The sequence below is a fragment of the Hemicordylus capensis genome, chromosome 4 (assembly GCF_027244095.1).
Source record: "Hemicordylus capensis ecotype Gifberg chromosome 4, rHemCap1.1.pri, whole genome shotgun sequence".
In the NCBI taxonomy this organism is placed as follows: Eukaryota; Metazoa; Chordata; class Lepidosauria; order Squamata; family Cordylidae; genus Hemicordylus; species Hemicordylus capensis.
Window position 1 is genome coordinate 73,883,549 of NC_069660.1, and position 24,581 is coordinate 73,908,129.

Below are 24,581 nucleotides of genomic sequence, written 5' to 3' on the forward strand. Positions count from 1 at the left end.
CCAAACACCCGTTGGCGGCATTTCCAAAATGAACAGCGGAGCAGCCAAGCGGCCGCCACGAAGCCAGAGAAGAGATGGCAGGGGGAAATGGCCGAGGCGGTGGCAGAGCCGCCGCCTCAGCAAGAGGAGACGCAGACCGGCCGGGGAGACGGAGGCCGGGACTGGGGGCCGAGCGGAGACCGTAGAAAGCACTTTTTAAAAAAAACAACTGCCGCCGCCGTTGCCGCCGAACTCCCACCCTCCCTCCCAACTTCCAAACCCACCTTACCCCGGCCCGTGACAGTTGGGCGAGAAAACTCCATAACTGAAGAGGAAGAGAGGAGCTCGCAAACAGAGCTCCTCTCTGAGCAAAGGCTCTGCCCGAACTGACACTATGGACGCGAAGGACCCAATAGGCGTCCTTCGCGCCCAAAGCACCAGTTCAGGAAGAGGCTTTGCAGAGACAGGAGCTCTGCTTGCGAGCTCCTCTCTCCCTCTTCAATTAAGGACTTTTCTTCGCCCAACTGACACGGGCCGGGGTAAGGTGGTCTCGGAAGTTGGGAGGGAGGGTGGGAGTTCAGCAACAACGGCAGCGGAAGCTTTTTCTTTTTAAGATTCCTATGGCCTCCACTCGGCCCCCGGTCCCAGCCTCTGTCTCCGCAGAGGAAGATGCGGCTGCGACAGCCGCAGGAAAGCAGAGGCAGCGGGGCCACCAAAGCGCACAGAGACACAGGGACAAGGGAGAGGGGAGGGGGGGGGAAACCTCGGAGGACAAGAAAGACAAAGAGCAAGTGAGAAACAAACAGAGAGAGAGAGACAGACAGAGAGATTTTTAAAAAAACCAAACACACACACACACACACACACACACAAAAAGGGGTGGGGGGAAGGCTAGCACCCGTTATTATAACGGGCTTAAAAATACTAGTAATCTATAATGATGATGATGTCCTGAGCCAACCTGAACTCCCTAGAAAAAGAGCAAGATTAACAAGAAATATTTGCACAATTCTTGACACTGCTGTTGCTAACATGATTTTAAATAAAAGACATATTAAACTGTTTGCCTTATGGAAAGGAACATAATGCTCTGCTGCCACAGGAGAAGCCTGCTGGAGAGGAGGAGAAGAGGATACCGTCTACCCCAGGGTGAGAGGCTGGGGTGCCTGCCTGGCTGCCTCTTCTCTTCTGCCCCCCTGGTTGCCATCTGCCTCCTCCCAGGACTGCTTGTAGAGAGGCTTTGCAGGACTGGGGCTGCAAGGGTGACTGGGCAGTTTTTCCTGGTTCCACCTGCTGAGCTTGCTGCTCAGCCTATATAGGAAGACTGCCAGTGGCAGCGGGCCCACCACCGAAGGGGCGATACCAAAGGGGGTCTCCCCTTTGGGGGAGCCACTTCGGGGGAGAAACGAGGACAAAGGCTGGACATCTTGTCACACTATTTGTATAGAGGGAGGCATTCAATAGTGAGGCTTCTGTTTAATCAGTTTCAAGTTGTGCTGAAGTTGGGTTGAAGTTGTAATGTGTGTGGGTTTGTCTGGAGATGAGGAGGCAAGAAGCGCCTTTGTTGAATCTGGGGCAGCTATTCCGGTGGTGGTGGGGAACAGAAGAAGTAACGTTGGCAGGTCAGCAGGCTATTCCAGGGGAAGCGTAGTCAGAAACCTAATAGCTGTCTCCCCTTCCAACTGTCCTGCCAGCTCTTTGACCTCGGGGAGCACTGCCAACATCCCACATAACCTTACCTTGCTCCTCTGCAATGCCAGGTCGGTCCAAAATAAATCAGAACTCATCCATGATTTGATCATGGATGAAGGGGCCGACCTGGTGTGTATTACCGAGACTTGGTTGGGGGAGGCTAGTGGCCCAGTCTGGTCCCAGCTTCTTCCTCCAGAATATTCTGTAGAGGAGCAGGTGAGGGGATGTGGGCTAGAGGTGGAATGGCTGTTGTCTATAAGGATCATATCTCCCTTACCAGGGTCCCTGTTAGGGTATCGGATCATATTGAATGTGTGTACTTGAGTTTGGGGACCAGGGATAGACTGGGACTTCTGTTGGTGTACCGATCGCCCCGCTGCCCGACGGAATCCCTTACTGAGCTCACAGACTTGGTCATGGAACTTGCATTGGAGTCTCACAGACTTTTGGTGCTGGGGGACTTCAATGTTCATTTCGAGACCAATTTGTCCGGGGTGGCTCAGGAATTCATAGTGGCCATGACAACTATTGGCCTATTCCAAGTGGTCTCTGGATCGACGCATATTGCAGGTCACACACTTGATTTGGTCTTTTACTCTGATCAGGGTGGTGTTCCATGGGTGGGGACTCCTATGATCTCCCTGTTGTCATGGACGGACCACCATCTGGTTACGGTTGCTTTCAACCGCTTTCCACCTCCGCAGGGGCAAGGGGCCTATTAGAATGGTCCGCCCGAAGAGGTTACTGGATCCGGTAGGATTCCAAGAAGCCTTGGAGGGATTCAATATTGGCTCTGCTGGTGATCCTGTTGATGCCCTGGTTGAGAACTGGAACAACTTGCTCACCAGGGCAGTAGACACGATTGCTCCTAAGCGTCCCCTCCGACCTGCTTCAAAATTGGCCCCTTGGTATATGGAAGATCTACGGGGGCTGAAGCGGCAAGGTAGGCAACTGGAGCACAAGTGGAAAAAGACTCGACTCGAATCCGACAGATTACGACATGGAGCACATTTAAAGATCTATGCTCAGGCGATACATGTGGCAAAGAGGCGGTTCTTTTCTGCCCGTATTGCCTCTGTGAGTTCATGTCTAGCGGAGTTGTTCAGGGTTGTGAGGGGAGTAGTATCTGTCCCCTCTCCCTTGAACCAGAATTTGGAAATATCAGTTACCCACTGTGATGTGTTTAATGACTTTTTCGCAGACAAAATCTCTCAGATTCGGGCCGACTTAGATGGAGACTCCACAATTAATTTGATGTCTGAACTGGAGGTGTCCAACAACTCATCTTATACGATTCAACTGGATCAATTTCAGTTTGTGACTCCTGATGATGTGGACAAGCTGCTTGGAACGGTGAGGCCTACCACTTGTTCTCTTCACCCTTGTCCAACATGGCTTGTTCTATCTAGCAGGGAGGCTGTTGTAGGTGGCCTGGTAGAAATAAGTGCTTCTCTGAGGGAGGGTAGGATGCCTCCTTGTCTTAAGGAGGCAATTATTAGACCTCTTCTAAAGAAGCCTGCATTAGATCCCTCAGAGTTGAGCAATTATAGGCCAGTTTCCAATCTCCCATGGCTGAGCAAGGTAATTGAGAGGGTGGTGGCCTTTCAGCTCCAGGCGGTCTTGGAGGAAACTGATTATCTAGACCCATTTCAAAATGGTTTTCAGGCAGGCTATGAAGTGGAGACTGCCTTGGTCGGCCTGATGGATGATCTCCAATTGGCAGAGGAAGTGTGACTGTTGGTCCTTTTGGATCTCTCGGCGGCTTTCGATATTATCGACCACAGTATCCTTCTGGAACGTCTAAGGGTGTTGGGGGTGGGAGGCACTGTTTTACAGTGGTTCTGCTCCTACCTCTTGGATAGATTCCAAATGGTATCGGTTGGAGGTTGTAGCTCTTCAAAATCTGAGCTTAAGTACGGTGTCCCTCAAGGCTCCATACTGTCTCCAGTGCTTTTTAACATCTACATGAAACCGCTGGGAGAGATCATCAGGGGATTTGGAGCTGGGTGTTACCAGTATGCTGCTGATGACACCCAGATCTACTTCTCCATGTCAACTTCTTCAGGAGTTGGCATATCCTCCCTAAATGCCTGCTTGGAAGCAGTAATGGGCTGGATGAGGGAAAACAAACCGAAGCTGAATCCAGATAAGACGGAGGTACTTGTTGTGCGGGGTCAGAACTCGAGAGATGATTTTGATCTACCAGTTCTAGACGGGGTCACACTTCCCCAAAAGGAACAGGTTCGCAGTCTAGGAGTACTTCTGGATCAACGTCTCTCCTTGGTTTCTCAGGTTGAGGCCAGGGGTGCTTTCTATCAGCTCCAGCTGATACGCCAGCTATGCCCATTTCTCAAGATTAATGACCTCAAAACACTGGTACATTTGTTGATAACCTCCAGACTTGACTTCTGTAATGCGCTCTACGTGGGGTTGCCTTTGTACGTAGTCCAGAAACTTCAGTTGGTTCAGAATGCGGCAGCCAGGTTGGTCTCTGGGTCATCTCGGAGAGACCACATTACTCCTCTGTTGATCGAGCTACACTGGCTGCCAATAGGTTTCCGGGCAAAATACGAAGTGCTAGTTATAACTTATAAAACCCTAAACCCTAAATTTAAGGGAGCGTCTTCTTCGCTATGAGCCCCACCGCCCACTGAGGTCAGTTGAGGAGGTCCGTCTCCAGTTGCCGCCAACTCGTTTGGTGGCTACACAGAGACGGGCCTTCTCGGCTACTGCCCCGAGATTGTGGAATGCGCTCCCTGCTGGGATACGAGCCTCCCCATCTCTGGCAATTCTTTAAAAACTTCTGAAAACACATCTCTTCAACCAGGCTTTCTCAGCTTTTTAAAACTTGTTTTTAAATTGTTCTGATTATTTAATTGCTGCTTTACAATGTTTTTAATCGTTAATCATTGTTTTATGCTTTTAAATTTTTGTTTTAATTATTAATTGATTTTAATGGTGTTTTAATGTAAACCGCCCTGAGTCTTTTAGAAGGGCGGTATAAAAGTTTTAATAAGAATTTTCAAAAATAAAATAAAATAGTCTCAAAAGGCCTCATGTATTTTGCAAGTCTCCGTTACTTTAGTATATTATGACAGTTTTGAGGCCTTTTACTATATTATCTGCCAAAACAAGAGCAGACTGAGAAACAAACATGCATAATTTGACAAGATTGCACTGTTTTGAACGAGTCTAGGACTGCCATATGGAAACAAGTACAGGCCTCCTGTAGCTTTAGGAGATGCACAGAAGAGGGAATTTCAGCAGGTAAGGCTTGTCATGTAGAGGGAAGAAAAATGCAGAGGGAAGAAAAGCTGCACCAGTTGAAATTCCCTCCTCTGTATATCTATTAGAGGTATAGGAGACCTCTTTTTCATACAGCAGTCCTATTCTAGTCTCTCAAACAACAGCACTACGATTTAATGACTTGCCTAGCGAGCAAGAGATTGCTGGTTCAAATCTCCACTGGTACGGGAAACACCTATATCAGGCAGCAGCGATATAGGAAGGAAAGGCATCATCTCATACTGCGCAGGAGATGGCCATGGTAAACCCCTCCTGTATTCTACCAAAAAACAACAACCCAGGACTCTGGTCACCAGGAGTCAACACCGATTCAAGGGCACAACTTTACCTTTATCAGCTGTGATGGCGCAGCAGGAAAGCAGCTTGCCTAGAGTGCAAGAGGCTGTTAGTTCAAATCCCCACCAGTGTGCCTCCCAGACTGTGCCTAGTAAATACATTTGTAGTTACCTATCTTGGGCAGCAGTGATATAGGGAGATGCTGAAAGGCATAATCTCATACTACATGGGAGGAGGCACTGGTAAAACACTCCTGTGTTCTACCAAGAAAATCACATTGAATGTGATCGCTAGGAGTCAACACCTACTTGACAGCACAATCTTTCCTTTTTCCCAAGAGTTTGTAGGTGAAGGTCCAAGCTTGAAATTATGGTTCAGGTTCTACACTGCGCTTTGTCAAAGGCCAAGCACCTTTCCGGATGCCTGGGTCTCCCGCCACACACACAATAAATGTGCCTGAATGCTTTCACACAAATTTGTGCTACTCACATTTTGTTAGTTTGCTGCACAGGATCTACATGCTTCTATAAAACAGATATTACACTTCCTCAGCATTCTAATTACAATGTTTCCTTAATGGGGGGGGGAATACATTCATATATCAGCTGGCACAATTACAACAAATGCAATTGTCATGTGGAATACCTCCCTTTGTAACTTGTTCTGTCTTGGCTACTGCATTAATGTTTTCATTGTAATTCTACATCTTGAGGGAACTGGAGATAAAAAGGTGGCACAGGAATGTACTTAAATGTGCACCTGTAATCAGAGCTCAAATTATAGGGTGGAGACAGATGGAACCTTAACTACTATTTCAGAAAAATAGAGGATGACATAAAATTTAGTTAAATATAAAAAAAAGGTCAGGAGGGAGGCTTGCAGATTTCATGAAGCCTCCCTCTACATTCCCCACCCCGACTTTCTCAACACTGGTACTGGTGGTGAGAGATTATTCCACTCATACACACAGGTGCATGCACACACACATCCATCCATCCATGTTTTGTGAATGTTAAAAATGTTAATTTCTTTTTCTTTGCTAGATACGGGCTCCCACATCTTATACTACCAGTACAGGATCATTATACCACAATATATTCCAAGAAGGGAAAGGAGGCCTGAGGCACTCTGTGGGTGTTCTCAACTCCAAGCTGCTTTGTTCTACACGGGTGGTTCCTTTGCTCTTCAGCTGCCTGAGGCAAGCAACCATGACAGCAGCCATGCCCTCAGCTTCCTTCAGCAGCTGTGCCTATTCATTCTCCTTCACCAAAGTGAGCAGCCATATAGTTAAAATAGTTAAAACAGCATGCTGTTTACAGTTAAACGGCATGGCTGTCCCCCCGCAGCAAGGCTGTCCTCCCCCCCACCACAATATGTGACTAGAGATCAAACTATCAAAGCCTTGAGCTGCGGCTGCACAACTTTGGTCCTCCAGATGTTGTTGGACTGCAACTCTCATCTTCCCCAGCCACGGTGGCCAATAATCAGGAATGACTGGAGTTGTAGTTCAACATCTATAAGCAGGACAAAGTTGTGCAGCTTATGTAATAAGAGTTTTATTCGGGTATTAGAGGTTTTTTAATCTGTATCATTAAATTGTTTTAATTGTGTCAATGTTTCAATGGTTTTTTAGATTGTGCACCGCCTAGGGACTTTTTTATATGGGGCAGTGTAGAAATGTAAGAAATAAATAAAAAGAGAAAATAATTTTACTGGGACACACATTAAAATGGAAATGCCCCATTTCCATGGTAAGTATTAGCTGAATTCCATCCCTCTGTGGAGTGTGGACTTAGGGGAGAAAGAATCCCCAAACACAATCTCAACCCATAGGGAGCTAATCAGGCTGCTGTTAAGGGTGTGCATGATTTGGCGCCATGGGGAGGGGAGTGGGAGCATGTCCTTACCTGCTCTCCGCCTCCATATGCAGCTTCCTGTTTTTCCTTGCAACAGTGAATTATATGTGTGTGTTGTAGCAGAAATGGAATTCTACATTCATAATAAAAATATCACTGCACACAGATCTGCAGAAATGTTTTTAGTCGCTGCTGAATGCACATGCATGTGTGCGTGTGCACTTTCCTTTCAAACATCCTTAAACCTGTCTGTCTTCTGTTGTCTAGTCCCAGGAAAGCCCATCCTGTCTGTCCACCCAACCCAAGAAAACACTCTTCTTGTGAAATGGGAACCCCCATTAGATGCGGAAGGCCAGGTGTTGGGTTACCGCCTGCAGTTTGGCCGCAAAGACATTGACCCCCTAGCCACACTGGAGTTCGTGGCCCAGGATGATAAGTACACCGCCACCAACATCCACAAGGGTACCACCTACATTTTCAAGCTGGCCGTGAAAAGCCGGCTCAGCCCAATTACCCCCGCACGGCACCGACACACACATGGCGTCCACACATGCACAGGCGCCATTTGCATGGTCAGCATGGCGTTGCTTACCACACCAGTGGAGTCTACACATGCATGGCTGCCATGTGTGCCGGCACCACGCGGGGGTACTTGGGCCGAGCACCGCCCCAACAGGAAGCTAGAGGGGGAGGCGGAGAGCAGGTAAAGAGACCTGCTTTCCTCTTTCTTAAAGCTCCTGCTCCCCGCAGTGCCAAACAGTGGTTCGTGCACAACCCTAGCTGCTACTGACTAAAGAAAAACTAACCCTATCAAAGTCAGTAATGTTTTTAGCACCATGTGTAGTTTGGCAGAGTAGGTAGCCCTTTACATGCTGTTGCACTTGCTGGCATCTCAAGTTCTGCAGTATCTGAAACAAAGTCAACTTATCTATTTGGAAGCTTTAGGACGCTTACCTGAACGAGTACCATGTTTTGCATTGGCACCTTTCCTCCATTTACCAAACTACATGATTCCATTGGGGCATAGCAAGATTGGAATGGGCTTTGGATGAAAAAGTGTAATGAGTCCCTGCCTCCCTGCCAAAGATATACCTCTCCCTGCATATCTTTGGTTCAGAAAAACGATAAAGACATGATGAACAACAAAACATTCTTGGCATGCCCTTTCTCTCCCTCCTCTGAAAATAATATCACACACTTCCCATGCAAGCATACACTTTTACACACACACACACACACACCCTGCGTACATGCATATCCCTCGCTCAAACGGTTTTTAAACATACTGTATATACCTTGGTTTGAGGCCAAGGTGACTCCTCAAGTTAGGAGCCAGCAGCATGCCAGTGAGTCAACGAAGTCAGAAGAGGGAAAGTGACGAAGGAACTGTTGCCCATTCTTAAGGCGCACACATTTGTCCCCCATGTCCAGTTTTAGCTGCACCCCTGGATTCCATGTCAGTGACATCTGCAGGTTCTAGTAAGTCACTAACAAATGATGATAAAGGTCAACTATGGTGTGATCTTCATATAGAGGCAATACAAATGGCAAACTTTGAGTAGCAGGACCAAGACCAGAACTCAGATTTCTCTCATGCATCAATCACTTGTTATTGCTCTTCCTCTGATATAAACAATGTGTTGACTTCACCTTCCGCATACAGATTCCTCAGAAGTCTCATGGTTTTCAAATGACTTGCATGAGAAAGTAATGTGCAACAAGTTGTTCTTGTCAAATTAACTGCACATGATCTTACGAATATGATGAATATTTATATACAGCTTTTCCCAAAGCAGTTCCCAAAGCAGTTTACATACATATAAACAATCAAAACAAACAAATAAAATGGCTCCCTGTCCCCTAAGGGCTCACAGTCTAAAAAAAGAAACCTAAGAGAAACACCAGCAACAGCAACTGGAGGAATGTTGCACTGGGGATAGATAGGGCCAGTTACTCTCACCCTGTAATAAAGAGAATCCCCACTTTCTGTAAATAGAAGCCACCTTGAAAAACAAGTCTTCTACTTCCCATTATTAATTCAAAGTATTAGGGGGGGGAAACCACTACACTTGACATCTTTTCACAGTTCAAGCCTCAATCTGCTAGTATAGATTGAATGGGGAAGGGTGAACCAAACCAGCTAGAATGAAGCAGTTTCAGAACAAACCGTAAACAACATTTCAGATGCTTTTCTGGGGTTGAAAGGTAAGGAGAGATGGACCAATGTTAGGTTACTCTACACAAATTTTAACCTAGTTTATATAATCTCTACCTTTAGAGTCCTCTTGCTCTAAACTGGCACAGTATAAATAGATGGTGAGGAATTATTATTAATAGAGGATCGGAGCTGAAGCAGGCATGACAACAGTACCAGCAGCAGCAGCAGGAGGATTCTCTCCTGGCTCCCAAGGAGGAAAAGGGCAGAGAGAGGCAGGAAAGAGACAAAAGGAGAAACAAACAATGGAGATCGAGGAAAGGAGAGAGATGAAGCATACAAGAGAATAAACACTGTTTTGAGGGAAGGGGGAATCTCATGAATATCCCCCTTACAGCTGTTGCTGTCGCAGAGCCCCTTTCAACTAAGGCAGAGCAGCGCAGAGCCCCGCCCCCTCCTCTCGCCCCGCCTCCAACGCACAATTCCCCCCCACCGTCTGCTTCGCCTCGTCTCGGCTCTTCCTCACAAGAGACACGTCTAAGGCGGCTCCGAGCGACGCTCACCTGGACAGGTGCTTCAGGATCTGCTTCTTGATGAGCCCGGCCATGCCGGTCCAGGAATGGGGGTAGAAGAAGGGGTCCTTAACGTCCCCAACGCCGTCCCATCTTCGACTGCTTCACCGGCGAGTGCGGCCGCAGCCGCTTCCAGCCATCCTCAGTCCTCTCCTCCCTCCCGCCCAGCCTGAAACTCCTCCAGAATCCCGGCCACCACCGCGGCGAAGTCCGGCAAAGCCACCTCGCGCCCCCGCCCTCCGAAAAGAGGCGGGACAAACACGGCGGTGTGACAGCGCCCTCTATTGGCTCATAGGGAGAGTAGCCGCCGCCCCCTCCTCTCCATGGTTCCCGTGCAGCAGCAGCCGAAGTTCAATTACTGTAGTTTTGAAATGGATTGATGCATTTCCTCACCACCCCTCTGAACTTCTTTAATATTTTGCAACAGCACCCAAAAGATTTAGAAGCAAATTAGTTAATACAGTTTTTAATAGCAGCACAATAAATAATTTCACCTTTGATATTCTAAGCCTCTCCTACCAGAGGAGAGCTGGTCTTCTGGTAGCAAGCATGACCTGTCCCCTTAGCTAAGCAGGATTCACCCTGGTTGCATATGAATGGGGGACTTGATGTGTGAGCACTCTTAAGATATGCTCTGGGGGATAAGAAGGTCTCAAGTTCCCTCTCTGCCTTCCTCGAGATAGGGTTGAGGGAGATTCCTGCCTGCAACCTTGGAGAAGCCACTGCCAGTCTGTGAAGACAATACTGAGTGCAATAGACCAATGGTCTGACTCAGTATATGGCAACTTCCTATGTTCCTAAGCCTGGAAAAATTAACAAATCCAGAGCCAGATGGCATTCACACAAGAGTCTTTTAAAAATGCAAATGTTAAATTGCCACTCTCCTTGCAATATATATATAACTTATCCTCACAATCAGGCTGTATACCAGAGGACTGGAAAGTAGTCTGTGTAACACCGATTTTCAAGAAGGAATACAGGAAATTACAGGCTGGTTAGCTTAACATCTGTTCCGGGCAACTTAATGGAAAGCATGCTCAAGGATTATATGGTTAAGCATATAGAGGAACAGGCCCTGCTGAAGGAGAACCAGCATGGCTTCCACAGAGCTAAATTTTGCCTCACCGATGTTTTTGAGTTCTTTGAGAGAGTGAATAGGAGTGTGGATAAAGGTTACCCAGATGACACAGTGTACTTTGACTTCGAAAAAGCTTTCTACACAGTTCCTCGTCAAAGACTCTTTGAGAAGGGAACAGTTCATTTGTCGATTGGTAACTGGTTGAAGGATAGGAAACAGAGGGTAGAAGTAAATAGACAGTTCTCTAAATGGAGGAAAGTAAGGTCCCCCAGGGATCTGTACTGGGATCAGTGCTTTTTTCATTTCTTACAATTAATACACACAAGTGCCATTCCTGTCTTGCTAACATTCTGAAATTGTTCTTCTGCTTAAAGAGATACACTCTATAAAGGCATGTTTAAATCCCACCCTTCAGTACTCCCTTTTCAAGCTTATTAGTGCATAAACAAAACTCACTCAACTGAGTCTCCAAACAGCCAAATTACCACTTTGAAGCCTGAGGAACTGCTTCTTAACAATTATGAACTATTTCATATTACACAGGATGTCATTAAATACAGCGGGCACTAATTTCCTTCCCAAGTCCTTATAATGCTGCTACAGAAGAGTAATGGGAAGTTTTTTGTGCCTGTAAGTAGCAGGGCTCAACTGAATTAGATTATCATTCAGTCCTAGCAACTACTACTCTAAACACTTGAGCATCTGCACAAGAACAAAATTTAAAAAAAATCTTAAGAGCCATTTGCTTGTATACACGTGTCCAATAGGACACAGACACAAGCAGGTGAGTCCTAGGCCATACCCTCCTATCTTATAAAGCAGCAGTACTGCCTGAAGACATCAATGGGGAGCGTCACCACACCAGCTCACACATGTGGTTCTGCTAACCAAGTTTTTTATTGCATTGATGATTGATTGATTGATTAAGTACCATCAAGTCGGTGTCGACTCTTCGCAACCACATAGATTCTCTCCAGGATGATCTGTCTTCAACTTGGCCTTTAAGGTCTCTCAGCGCTGCATTCATTGCTGCTGTAATCGAGTCCATCCACCCTGCTGCTGGTCATCCTCTTCTTCTCTTTCCTTCACCTTTCCCCAGCATTATGGACTTCTCAAGGGAGCTGGATCTTCGCATAATGTGTCTGAAGTATGATAGTGTGAACCTGGTCATTTGTGCCTTGAGTGAAAATTCTGGATTTGTTCTATGATTCATTTGTTTGTTGTCCTGGCTGTCCATGGTATCCCTGCATATTTCTTGCATACCCATAACTAATTATCAGTTGCATTTTGAATTAGACAAGCATGGCAGGATTCATTAGAAAAAAATGAAGGTTAAATTTATGACTGAAAACTGACAGGATTGAAAATAAAACTGCTAATATTATAATGCCCTTGGTCAAAACAATGGTGCGGCCACACTTGGGAGTATTGCTTACAATTCTGGTCACATCTAAAGAAAGACATTGTAGAACTGGAAAAGGTGCAGAAGAGGGCAACCAAGATGATCAGGGGCCTAGAGCACCTTCTTTATGAGGCAAGACTACAACACCTGGGGGTTTTAAGTTTAGAAAAAGGACGACTGTGGGCAGATATGATAGAGGCCTATAAAGTAATACATGGTGCAGAGAAAGTGGATAGAAATAAATTCTTCTCCCTCTCACATAACACTAGAACCAGGGGTCATCCCATGAAATTGATTGCCAGGAAATTTAGGACCAACAAATGGAAGTAGTTTTTCACACAATGTATAATCAACTTGTGGAATTCTCTGCCACAAGATGTGACAGCCAACAACTGGGATGGCTTTAAGAGGGGTTTGGATAACTTAATCGAGGAGAGGTCTATCAACGGCTACTAGTTGGAGGGCTATAGGCCACCTCCAGCCTCAGAGGCCAGATGTCTCTGAATATCATTTGCAGGGGAGTAACAGCAGGAGAGAGGGCATGCCCTCAACTCCTGCCTGTTGGCTCCCAGTGTCATCTGGTGGGCTACTGTGTGAAACAGGATGCTGGACTAGATGGGCCATGGGCCTGATCCAGCACGGCTGTTCTTATAACTATACACTTCTACACTTGCAGAACAATGTGACCCACTTTAAAGCAGGCCTCATGTGACTCTGATTATCCAGGAGCAGGACTCTACACTATAGCTAAGTAACCATTTATACCACAAAATCAAGAAACATTATCTGACATCCTAACATGTATGCCAAAAAAGTATTCCCCACATGCAACTGAGAGAGGAAATTTGTGCTGTTCTCTTTTCACTGTGCCTCCTGAAAATATGTCCCTGAGCATTGCACTGACTGAAAGTTGCTGGCTCTAGCCTTGATAATTGCATGTATTCACATATAAGCATGGATGGTGGCAATGCAAGCTATCCCTTACACAACCAGAAGCTGTTAATAAGATAACATGTCAATGTTAACAATTGCAATCCAGAGCACAGTGGTTCTTTCAGGAAACATTTTTTTCAAGCACTGCCAGGATTGCAGTCTAATTTGCAAGCAACAAATTAGTCTACCACAGCAATGTATCCCTTTAGGTTAAAAACAGACCGCTGCTGGTAACCACTGTTGGTACATGTTGTGAAATCCACTCTGTACATTCATTTGCTGCCAAGAGAATGCTAGAACGCATCACATAAAACATTACTGTAATTTTTTCAAAAAAGTATGTTTTAAGAAATATTTGTGTTTATAAAATGCATGTTTGCCTCCTGTAAAGTACTGTGTTCAGGAATCACTCTCAAGCTTTCCCAATATATTGCTCCCTGTTGCTGTCGTCTCAAAGGCAGATGTACACAGATTTATAATTCACTTACTAGACAGCCATTATTTGTGCTCATCACCAACTGCTGTCCCCCTCTTCCCCCAAATCCTTGTTGACACATGGCAGAGAACAAATCCTAGTGTCACTTGCATTGGAATATGAAGGTGGTAAGAAACACTGGGAGCCCTCTGCTGCTGTTCAAAAGGGACCAGTGTTCTCTCAGTGTTTTTATCGGTGTGTGGAATGTGTTTTGTTCTGAAAAGCAGTGTGTGCACGCATGCATTCAGAGTGGGACCTTCCCGATTATGCTGCTCGCCATTGGGTTGGGGACACTCACCACAGGCAAGTGAATTTGTAGATGCCTGCTCAAAGACCTCTGTGGATAAAAGATCCACCCCTAATTCTATTTTTCTTCCTCTATCCCAGCCAAATGTGGATCAAGTTAGAATAGGTGGTGGTGCTAGAACCACTTGAGATGGGAAGGGGTCTCATTAAGCGAGCAAATGACTAGGGCTAGGAAGACAGTGGTGGGGCTGATGGGCAGGGAGAACAGCTCTTGAGAAGGGAGGAAGGAAACAGCAACACTCCCATATGCTGAGATGGATCATCTGAAAGGAAGACATGACAGCTCAAGTTCTGACTGTGAATCATACGAGTAATCTGGAAAGCTTTATCCTATGGCACCATGTGTCTAGGATGAACACCACAGACTAACTACCAGTATTTTATTACAATAATTCACAAGCAAATTAATTTGAAAAAAAATGCTAGAGCATTAGTCCGATAATTCCCCACCCCCACCCCATGTTAAGCCTACGAACTGAAGAAGTTCCAGGTTTTGTTGGTGTTCTTGGCAATACTGCTCCCCAGGCAATTTGTCACAGAAGAGCATATATAAAATAAAGGTGAAATGGTGGTTCCATTTTATCTGTCTGGACGAGCCATTCCTGGTCTGGTTGGCACCATCATGGGTCTGGATGGAGGTCTCATCATTGGTGGCCCTGGCATCATTGGCATGTGTCCTCCCATGGGCGGTCTCATCCCTGGAGCTACAGTAAACAGAGTAAATATAAAAGCATGACCCCCTTGTTATTAGAAGTTGAATAACCCTTTGATTGGACAAGGTCAATGACTGAAAAGTTCAGTATGGACCATTTCTCAATGGAATATCTGTTCCCATTAGGATATGAAAATGCAAAACCTATCACAACAAGTAGTGCTGGATATGGAACATGGAAACAAATTAAGCCTGCCACCTAGATATGCTAGAATGGTAGATGACACAAAAGTTAAAACATAGCTATTTGTATAATTTGACAGAGAAGAGCATTGACATTGGTTCATTTGAAAGTATTGCCTTGGGCCATGCTGGAAGATAGATACCAGAAAATATCCTTCTCTGTGAATGATTATGACTCTGTGGGAATGGAGATGTTGCATTGATTGATCATATACTTCCTTACTATCTTTGTTATAATGATCTGTGTCTTAAGCTTATTATACCCTTTCTAAATAGATACCCAAGTAGTTCTGATGGTTTTTATATTAAATTTCTAGTTTCTGATAAATGTGTTCAAGTGTCCTATCAAGTAGCTAGATTTTGTCTAGAAGTAGATTATAGGGGTGTGCACGAACCAATCGGGAGGCCATTATAGAAACCTCTGAACTGGTTCAAACGTGGCCCGGTCTGGCAGTCCAGCACCAGAGGGGGGGTCTCCCTTTAAGGGTGGGGGGGTTGAACTTACCCCTCCTGCCACTCCATTTTTTAAAATTGTTTTTGGATAAAATCCAAAAATGGTGTATTAGGAATGGTTAATTAGGCCATCACTGTGGGAACAATTTTATCTTTAAAAAAAAAGAAATTTAAGTTTGGTGTATATTGTTATGCCTTTTTTATGTTTAATATTCTGTTGGCTGGGTTTGACCCTGCATTATATCTGTCATTAGAGGCTTGGGTCCAGGGTATGTAAGAAAGTTCCTTTTTTGTCATGAACCTTGTCACCCATTAAGATCATCTGGGGAGGTCCAGTTATGGTTGCTGTTGGCTTGTTTGGTGGCGATTCAGAACCAGGTCTTCTTGCTGCCGCAGACCACTTTAAGCCATGGTTTAGAGGCAAATTCTTGGTTAGAATTCTTTGCTTATCCGTTACCACAGTTTGCTTGATTTGCTCATTACAGCCAACTATGCTATGAAGTAAGAAATCCATTCTGAAGAGTGAGGAGAGAGAGTGTGAGCCTGTGAGATGCTCTGATTTCTAAGTCATGGTTTTGCAACAATATCTCCATTGGGCCAGTTGAACATCTCAGGTCCTAGCCAACACTATTGCTTCCTGAACGTGGTACGAGCAAGCGTTTGCATGTTCTCTCTTGTCAGCAGTCTGCCAGAGTTGCTCCATTACAAGCGAGCTCATTTAAAAGGTTTCACCAGCCTTGTCATTACCAAGAAGACCTGGTAACATCTTAAATAAACCCACAGCTCTCTGAAGTGCATAATAACGGCAACAAGAATTGCTACTTATGTGTACAAAATTTCCCCTCCTCCAGCCACTCACAACAAGCACAAAGCTAACCAGTTCACCTCAGGAACCCATCCAAGAATTATAGAGAAGGATACTAAAAGCAAGGGGGGTTGCCACAATTGGGTGCACACATTCTACGAACACCAACTCCGGGGGCCCTGGAGGGCCACCCTTGTTGCCTCCCTTCCCTGCTATATTGTTCAACCCAGCTGCTGTGCTCATCCCAGCTCCACGCTGTGGCAGGAAACAAATACCCAGTGAGCAGGCGGGGGAAGCACCAGTAAGCCAAGGGGTGGCAGGGGGAGCAAAGCAATAAGCGAAGGGACAGGAGTTTCTGCCACTAACTAAAAGGCATTTGGATAGTTTAGATGACATCTTACAATCATACAGCAATTATATATACAATTGTTGTATAATGATTCTATAGCAAAACTATATAAATATAGTTTCTAGTCTATCTGCTTCCTGATCTTTCTTTAGAGTAGTTATACTCCAATGCAACAACAACCTATAAAGAGCTAGGATTCCAGTTCCAAAGTAAGGCCACCTATCAACTTATCACTCCCATGTGAGAAGCCTTGCATTTCCCTCTAAATCTTACTTTTATACCTCTACTTTGGTTCATGCTTTCTGGAATTGGCAATGGGATTCTTGGTTTTTTGTTTGGGCAATTTCCCCTGGAAATTCTCTGCCAGATCAATTTTCTAGACCTGCTCATTGACCCATTGACTTATGCCATTATCTACCTTTTCAGATGTAGGCTTTTACTAGGGTGAGTAGGCATGACCCCAGTGCAAAAGAAAAGGTGCACCTCAGACACCGGAAGGGGAGGCCCAACATAGAAACTCTGATAGCAAAAGTAACCCTTGGGGGAAACAAACTATGGGGTATAGTGTGTACAAGTGAGAAAAAGCAACCAATTCAAACGAGATACGCATAATATTATTTAGAGAGAGCCTTGCTATCCACTTGTCAGTATCTCTCTCTGTATATAAACATGTGTTTTTAAGGATGAGAGCTTCCTTGTATTGGTCAATGACTGTAATAAAGAACTGATTCTGAATTTTGATAAGAACTTCCTAAAGCAGAACAACATTTTAAAACAAAAATTGGCAGGAAGTTTATCACGTGGGCATAAAACTGGATTAGGTCAGATACTGGAGAAATTGGTGACTTTCTGGTCAATAAAAACCTTTTACGATGCAGGCTTTTAAAGATGGCAGACATAAAATACATATATGAACGCAAAGTGTCACAAAGGCAGGCTCTCTCTGACACCCCCCCCCTTCAAAATACAAAATAATTCAAGCAAAGCACATCTATTGATATAATCGAGAACTTCTTACCGGGTCCAACTGGCATCATTCCTGGGGGAGGTGGGCCCATCATTGGCATCATTGGCGGTCCACCCATATGTGGTGCTGGCATCATACCAGGCCGTGGAGGACCAGCTAAAGTGCAATACCAATGGTCAAATATGTCAAATGGATTTGTACATCCACGCAGCATCTCAGGTAATATAAAACCTCCATTGAGTTTTGTTAAAATGAAGATTGCCTAGAATAACTGCTTGCAATTGTCAGTTAATTCTTAACTCCCAAGTCCTTGGGCTGTGTATCAATTTGCTACCATTAGAGCCAAATGCAAATTATCAATCAATTGTACTCTTTATTGGAAAAAGATCCAGTCTTTTTTCTAGCTGCATAATGGCTACTATTAAATTTGTAATAAAACTCACACACACATAGCAAGACCTTTTCTCTCGAACATTATAGCAAAGCACCTGTCATGCTTCCATATTAGTCACAGATAAATCCTGAGCGTTAACACTTACGGATATTAGGTGGTGGTGGTATCATAGCTCCTCCTGGAGGTGGAGCAGAGAATGGAGTAGGTGGAATTTTGCCTTGTTGAAACGCAGCCGCTACCAAAGAAGATACCATTATTTAACAGGAATCCTGCAAAATGCCTACACATTTGTTATCCCACTCACTGTATATTTACTTTATTTTCAAGTGCAACTGTCTCAAACTCTAGTCAAGCATGAAGCCACTTGTATTTATTTTTTGCAGCCAATGTATTTAACACCACCAACAAGCAAGCTACTTCTACATCAATGGATCCTATTTTCACTTGAGAGAATAATATTTACCAGAAGAGCACATTTTATATTAGTCAACACTAATCTAAATAGATTTGCAAATGTAAGTCCATGAGAATCATTGGGCAGATAAGACAGAAGTGCTTTCAAACACAAACTTCAAAGAGCTACTAAAAATAAACTACTATGTTCAAAACTATGGTAATATTTTTCAACAGGGCATTCTAATGGAAACCAGCACTTATTATGTAACATGATCTGTAAACATTAAGGGCCTAGTAGTTCTACAGCATTCTACAGCTAAAGGGAGCAGAGTATTATTTACCGGAGGTGACAGAGGTAAACTAATTCCCTAGACAATTGGAAAGCTACAGTGTACTTCAGTCACATGGAAAAAAACCAAGTTTGTTTCACATAAAATCATTATCCATCACTGCACTGATATGACTTACTTGTTTTATCAATCAGGCTCTGTGCTTGTTCTTCCATCCATTTTTGATAGTAGTCTTTCACATTCTCTTTGTGTTTCCTACCACTACAATGTGTTTTTCTCACAGATGGCTACAAGACAAAGAACCATTGTTCTCCAAGCACTAACTACACCTATGAGTCCAAGGTTTAAGCTTCAGCATATAAAAAACAAGCAGGCAATGCCAAGAAAATCAAAGAAGAATGTACTAATATAAACACAGAAGATGGGTATTGTCAAAGAGCAGTTTGGAAGAATGAAATTTCTTGCTTAAAGAAAGAGCAAGACCAATATACAATTAATCCCCAACATGATCATTATTACATCAACTCAAATTAGGAAACTGCATAGCAACTGAATAGCCTGAGAATCCAGTGAATTGTTACAAATCGCCATTTGTTGCTCATAGAGTCACCATTTAATATCGATACACATTAACACTAATGTTTACTTTAGAAAGCAAGTTTACAGGATTCCAGTGACTAGATGGCACATTCAAATACTTTTTTAAAAATTGCTGGTCCATTAACAACATAAGTTCACCTGGAAAATAATAATACTCCAGACTAATACTTCAAAGGAAATAATTATTGCCATTGTTACATTGTGAAAACTTGGTACTTACAGAGTCATGGGTGAGGTAAGTATCACAGTAATCGCAGTAAAACCTAGAGCGAAACACAAAATGCACATTACAAGCAAAGTAATTACTGTTTGCTCCTTGACAGCTGAGAACCATAAAAAGATTAATATGCTTTTCAGTTAAACATTTAATTCTGTTACTTTCTCAGTAACAAAATAACTATTTCACAGACACTTCTCTTTGAGAAACATGCACTATACCACTGTTTTTGTGCTTGCACCTTCAAGAAGGTTGGCAAACTCCACAATAAAACAACTGCAGAGACTTGGAGCTTCTGTTTTTATAGTATGTATGTATGTATGTATGTATGTATAAATAAAATAAAATAAAATAAAATAAAAAACATACATGGCTTGCAATGTCTATACAATAATGCACAGAGTTTGGGCGGTGGGGGTGGAGTGAATAAGGTGTGCTTGAACTGTGTCTTGATAGGTATGAGATGACTCCCAGTTACTGGAGGATGAATTCCAGATAGGACGGCTTCCAGGGTTGGAATCTACAACTTGTTCAAAATTAACAGATACCACAGAATGGGACAACACTGTAGTTGAAGCCTATCACAGACTGCCATATGAAGGTGGATTATGTGTTTCTGAAACCAATTATGTGTGTTTCGGAGAAGCAAGAATTAGTATAATGGGGTCTTCAGCTACTCTGAAGAGTAAGGAAACCAACTATGCTAAGCACCAGATCTTCAAATTCCTGACATGCTTTGCTGACAACTTTCACCATCAGAAGATGAAGGAATGAACAAGCAGATCAGTTATACTTGACCCTAACTAATAGGACAGAGTTGGTCAATGAGTGGCATTCCTCCTCTGAGGAAGGAGACCACGTAATGCTGGAATTCTTGATCTTATGGAAAGCTAAAGATAAGAACAGTCAGAGATGTAACTTGGATTTCAGAAAAGCTGATTTCAATAAGCTCAAAGAAGCACTAGATAGGATCTCATGGCTAGATAAACTAACAGGGAAATGAGCCCAAGATAGGTGGGAGTTGTTGAAAGGAGGAATCACTAAAGGTGCAATCAAAAACCATTTAGATGAGAAAGAAAAATGGGACACATCTGAAGAAGCTAATCTGACTGCATAAGGAACTCAGGGATGAGCTAAACATTATATATATGTGTTTGTGTGTGTGTATGGAAACATCAAAGGAACTCAGAATGTTTAATCTAGAAAAGAAAAGACTGAGTGGGGGAACGTGAAAGCACTTTTGAAAATACCTGAAGAGATGACACATAGAAGATGGGAAAGATTTGGGGGCAGGCACTACCACATTCAGTAGACTTGTTACAGTAGGATAGATTTTAACTAACATTAGAAGGAACTTAATGATAAGCAATGGAACCCATTACTGCAGGTGGGGCTCTTTCCCTCACTGAAGGTCTTTAAACAGAGGTCTGTCAGCTATCTATTGGGGATGTTCCAGCTCCAAATTAGAAACTATCTTCCAATTTTAGAAATCTAAGTATGTAGTACACAGCTCTGGGCTCCTTGGAGGAAAAGCGGGATATAAAATGTAAAAATAAATAAAATAAATAAATAATTTCTCACATTAAGCAAGGGCTGGACTAGATAGCTTACAAGGTGCTCTCCAACTCTGTATTAGTAGTTTATTCATATATCAATTTACACAGATCCAAACCATAGTCATTTTATGATAAGGAGAATTATCATCATCAACATCACCCCTTCATCATCATCCCTTATTAAGAACTAGAACAAAAAACCCCATTATTTTAATACTGCAAGTCATACAGCAAACTCATTCCTTAAGGTCATACTACTGGAGCAATTGTAACAGATCCTGGTACACCCCAGCCCTACTCTCAACGGGGCTTACAAGTAAACATGCACAGCACAGCACACAGCTCTAAGACCGCTGGGATGGAGGGACCCCAAACCCACTATTGCCGTGTGCTAGCTTACAGGTTATTAAAAGATAATAAATAAGCCCTGTACTAATTTTAATTTATCTAGATAGTGAAATACACGATTCACGTGAATGAAGTTATCTGCAAGCCAGGCGATAAGAATCTTATCAGTGAAGTGCTTAGAGTGCTGGACTAGGACCGGGGAGACCTCAGTTCAAATCCCCATTCAGCCATGATACTTGCTGTTTGACTCTGGGCCAGTCACTTCTCTCTCAGCCTAGCCTACTTCACAGGGTTGTTGTGAGGAGAAACTCAAGTATGTAGTACACCACTCTGGGCTCCTTGGAGGAAGAGCGGGATATAAATGTAAAATAATAATAATAATAATAATAACAATAACGGCCTGACATCCAACGGCTAACTAACTTGCTCCTCCAACCGTTCTCTCTCCAGCACTTGTAGGAAAATATATTCTCCTTTATCCCACCTCGGTACATCCTTTCCCTCATTCGCTTCAGAGGAACGCGAGGACTTTTCATTCGATCACCTGTATACTTACTTCGGCATGTTGCTTCTGAACGATATGGTCCCCGACCTCCCCGCGCCAACATCCGGAAGTGACGTAAATACTATGCGACTGGCTTCCCTTGATAGAGATAGAAACATCTAGAGTGGCAGAGTAACCATTCTCAGTGCAGCTACTCTCTAGGCTTAGCCCTCTCTGTGGTGAAGCCCTCTGTGCTTTGCATTAGTGGGAAACCAGATCAATTTAACTTTCATCGATATTTTTAATTTTAAAAACTAAATAGTTTTTGTTTGTTAATAAAAGGCTTTTATAGCTTTAAAATTGATCTCATAGATTTCTAAATAAGATTTATGAAAGATTGCAGTCTTCTCTCTCTCTCTCCATGCTTTCTTTAGGGGGAAAAACGATTTTGAATGTGCGGGACTGGCTAAGATCCAGTACTCAATTGCCGCATTACGTACCGGGATTTGCAGTCTTGGGTCTGCATTGCCTAGTGTTATGATCGTGTACGGCAGTCGTAAATGTTGTTTATTTGTTAATTAAAAGACATTTTCTCTATAAAATCGCATTTTCTGCCTACAAGGGAAGAGGAGATTTACTAGGGGTTTAGCAGTTGGTTCCGTTACTGGACTTTTCATCTCTATGGTTTTCAATTTATATATTTAATTACCGTCCGATTGCTTTTTCGGTACTTTATTAAGTTCCTCTTCCTAGGCTCGCTGCTGCCTTTCATATCTTCTCCCATCAACGTACCACTTACGAGTACTCAATTTATTTCCCCTCATAATGCAGTATTATGCTTTTTGAAATTTCATGCTGCGTTATTATGTCATTGTCTGCCTGTTGGCAATCAATCAATGTGTAATGCAAGACTGGTTTGGCTACATCCCCTCAGTGTCCTATCTCAGGTCTTTAAATATAATTTCCTCCTCAGATTCCTCTTCAAGGTTTCTGGGACAAAAGGAAAAATAAATAAATAAATAAATAGCTTTCCCTTGCATGCATCCATTAGCAAGCTAAATTTGCAGAATTAATCTATATTACCCCTGAGTGTCTATTTTCACTGAGGATCTATTTTTCTTTTTGCTTTGATCTATTTAATCTATTTTTATCAATTGTATCTATTTTGATCTATTTCTCTTCTTTTTTATCTTTGCTCTATTTTGATCTTTTAAACTTTGATCTATTTTTCTTTTTTGATCTTTTTCTGAGGATCTTTTTTCTTTCTTTTCTTTTTGATCTCCCACCCCTTCTCTGAGGATTTGTTTTTATCTGAGTCTCTCTATTTTCTCTGAAGTTTGATTTACAAGCATAGGTTTCCTTCAAAATTTGTAGTTTTCTTGTAGCTCCTCAGATGTTGCTTCATGTTGCTATGCATAACTGACATCTCTTAGGCACTGGCAACATTACACTGTGGTTGAAGTACGTACTCCACTTTCAGACTCCAAGTGATGAGATGTCAGGGGCTGTGCCAACAGCTTTAGTTTCCTTTGAATGAGAGCAATGGAGATGTGTGATGCCATTGCCTGTGTACTGTAGTACCTGCAGAGGTGTATCTGATCTCCTTCCCCAAAAGTGCACCAGTGCTTAGATCCATCAAGCCAAAAAGCCTCAGTTTTCTGACCCTGGTTGTTCCCACAGCAGGCTTTTTCTCTGGAATGGACATCAATCTTTTCCACTTAGGTATTACTTTTGAGTCCATATAACAGTATTGCCAAACCATTGCACTCCCTGTTCTCATCCCTTTTTAAAATTAATGATTTTTGCCTTGGGGCAATTTTGGGATGGGGGGATTTAAAGCACAATCTTGTACTACAGGGGTCAGCAACCATTCAAAAGTGTAAAATAAAAAAAGCCTTCAGGGGTGGCTCAAAGAGGAGTGCTGCTCAAAGCAAAGTTAGCACCCCACCTTGCTAGACCCACCTCACCCATGTGTCAGCCAGGCCATGACACTGTCTCACAATCCCAGTTGCCAGACTCCCCACCAAGACTGGAAGCCCTGCACTGATCACCACCTGTCTTCTTCCCGGTGGCATTCAGTGCACTTCTCCAGCCAACATTAAGCATTGCCAGCTGTTCTGTCTCTCTATCCTTCAGCAAAACTTTGTGCTTTGTCTCTTCCATTTTGGAAGAGACAAAAGGGATGAGAGCAACACAGTTGCTGGAAGGGAGAGAGACAAACCAGCCAGCGATGTGTAATGCTGGCTGGACAGCACTGAATGCCACCTGGAAAAAGGGAAGCAGTTATTAGCATGGGGCTTTCAGTCTGGCAGTGATTCAAGTGATGTGGCCACTTGATGTTTTTCAAATGTGCACATTCAAGAGAGAGAAGTGGCATAGCCAGAAAGACCTCCGCCACTGATTCTGGATGTCCTCCGACTTCTACAGTAAGCAGCGACACACAGCTGATGTCAGGTAAGGTAAAGGTACTGTAAAGTGTATAATCGCGTCGGTGTTGACTCCTGGCAACCACAGAGCCCTGTGATTGTCCTTGGTAGAATACAGGAGAGGTTTATCATTGCCATCTCCCATGCAGTATGAGATGATGCCTTTCAGTGTGTTCATACCAGCGGGGATATAGAACCGGCAATCTCTAGCTTGCTATTCAAGTCATTTCCCCGCTGCGCCATTAGGTGGCTTTTGATGTCAGGTAGGGCGGGCATAGGAACAGCTGATAACCCTAATAATATGAGTGCCACTAAAATCATTCCACATGACACTTTTGGCATGCATGTGGTTGCTGACCCCTGCTGTACTG

At 43.6% G+C, this 24,581-nt stretch overlaps 2 protein-coding genes across 4 annotated transcripts in view; both read right to left on the bottom strand.

The window, feature by feature from the left end:
* BLTP3A (bridge-like lipid transfer protein family member 3A) overlaps nucleotides 1-10,059 on the bottom strand; it is a 101,111-nt gene extending 91,052 nt beyond the window's left edge. The window contains exon 1 of one of the 3 annotated variants that reach the window (XM_053246232.1): nucleotides 9,828-10,059. In XM_053246232.1, coding sequence (XP_053102207.1) covers nucleotides 9,828-9,871 — 44 coding nt within the window. In that variant the 5' untranslated portion in view covers nucleotides 9,872-10,059. The remainder of the gene's footprint in view (nucleotides 1-9,827) is intronic. The other 2 variants (XM_053246231.1, XM_053246230.1) reach the window with 2 other exon arrangements.
* A 4,337-nt stretch (nucleotides 10,060-14,396) lies between these two features.
* SNRPC (small nuclear ribonucleoprotein polypeptide C) lies at nucleotides 14,397-21,991 on the bottom strand. The gene is made up of 6 exons (XM_053313292.1): nucleotides 21,857-21,991; nucleotides 19,400-19,442; nucleotides 18,758-18,866; nucleotides 18,039-18,128; nucleotides 17,551-17,655; nucleotides 14,397-14,734 (listed from the first exon to the last, which is right to left on the bottom strand). The coding sequence occupies exons 1-6, from the start codon at nucleotides 21,961-21,963 to the stop codon at nucleotides 14,610-14,612; spliced, it is 579 nt and encodes a 192-aa protein (XP_053169267.1). The 5' UTR covers nucleotides 21,964-21,991; the 3' UTR covers nucleotides 14,397-14,609.
* Nucleotides 21,992-24,581: the final 2,590 nt, after the last annotated feature.

Excerpts from the sequence above, each read along its gene's own strand:
- SNRPC (XM_053313292.1), bottom strand. The coding sequence starts at position 21,963 with ATGTTTCTATCTCTATCAAGGGAAGCCAGTCGCATAGTATTTACGTCA. Across the intron at positions 19,443-21,856 it reads TTCAGAAGCAACATGCCGAA|GTTTTACTGCGATTACTGTG; the intron begins GTAAGTATACAG and ends GTTTCGCTCTAG. Across the intron at positions 17,656-18,038 it reads ACCACCACCACCTAATATCC|CTGGTCCTCCACGGCCTGGT; the intron begins GTAAGTGTTAAC and ends ATTGCACTTTAG.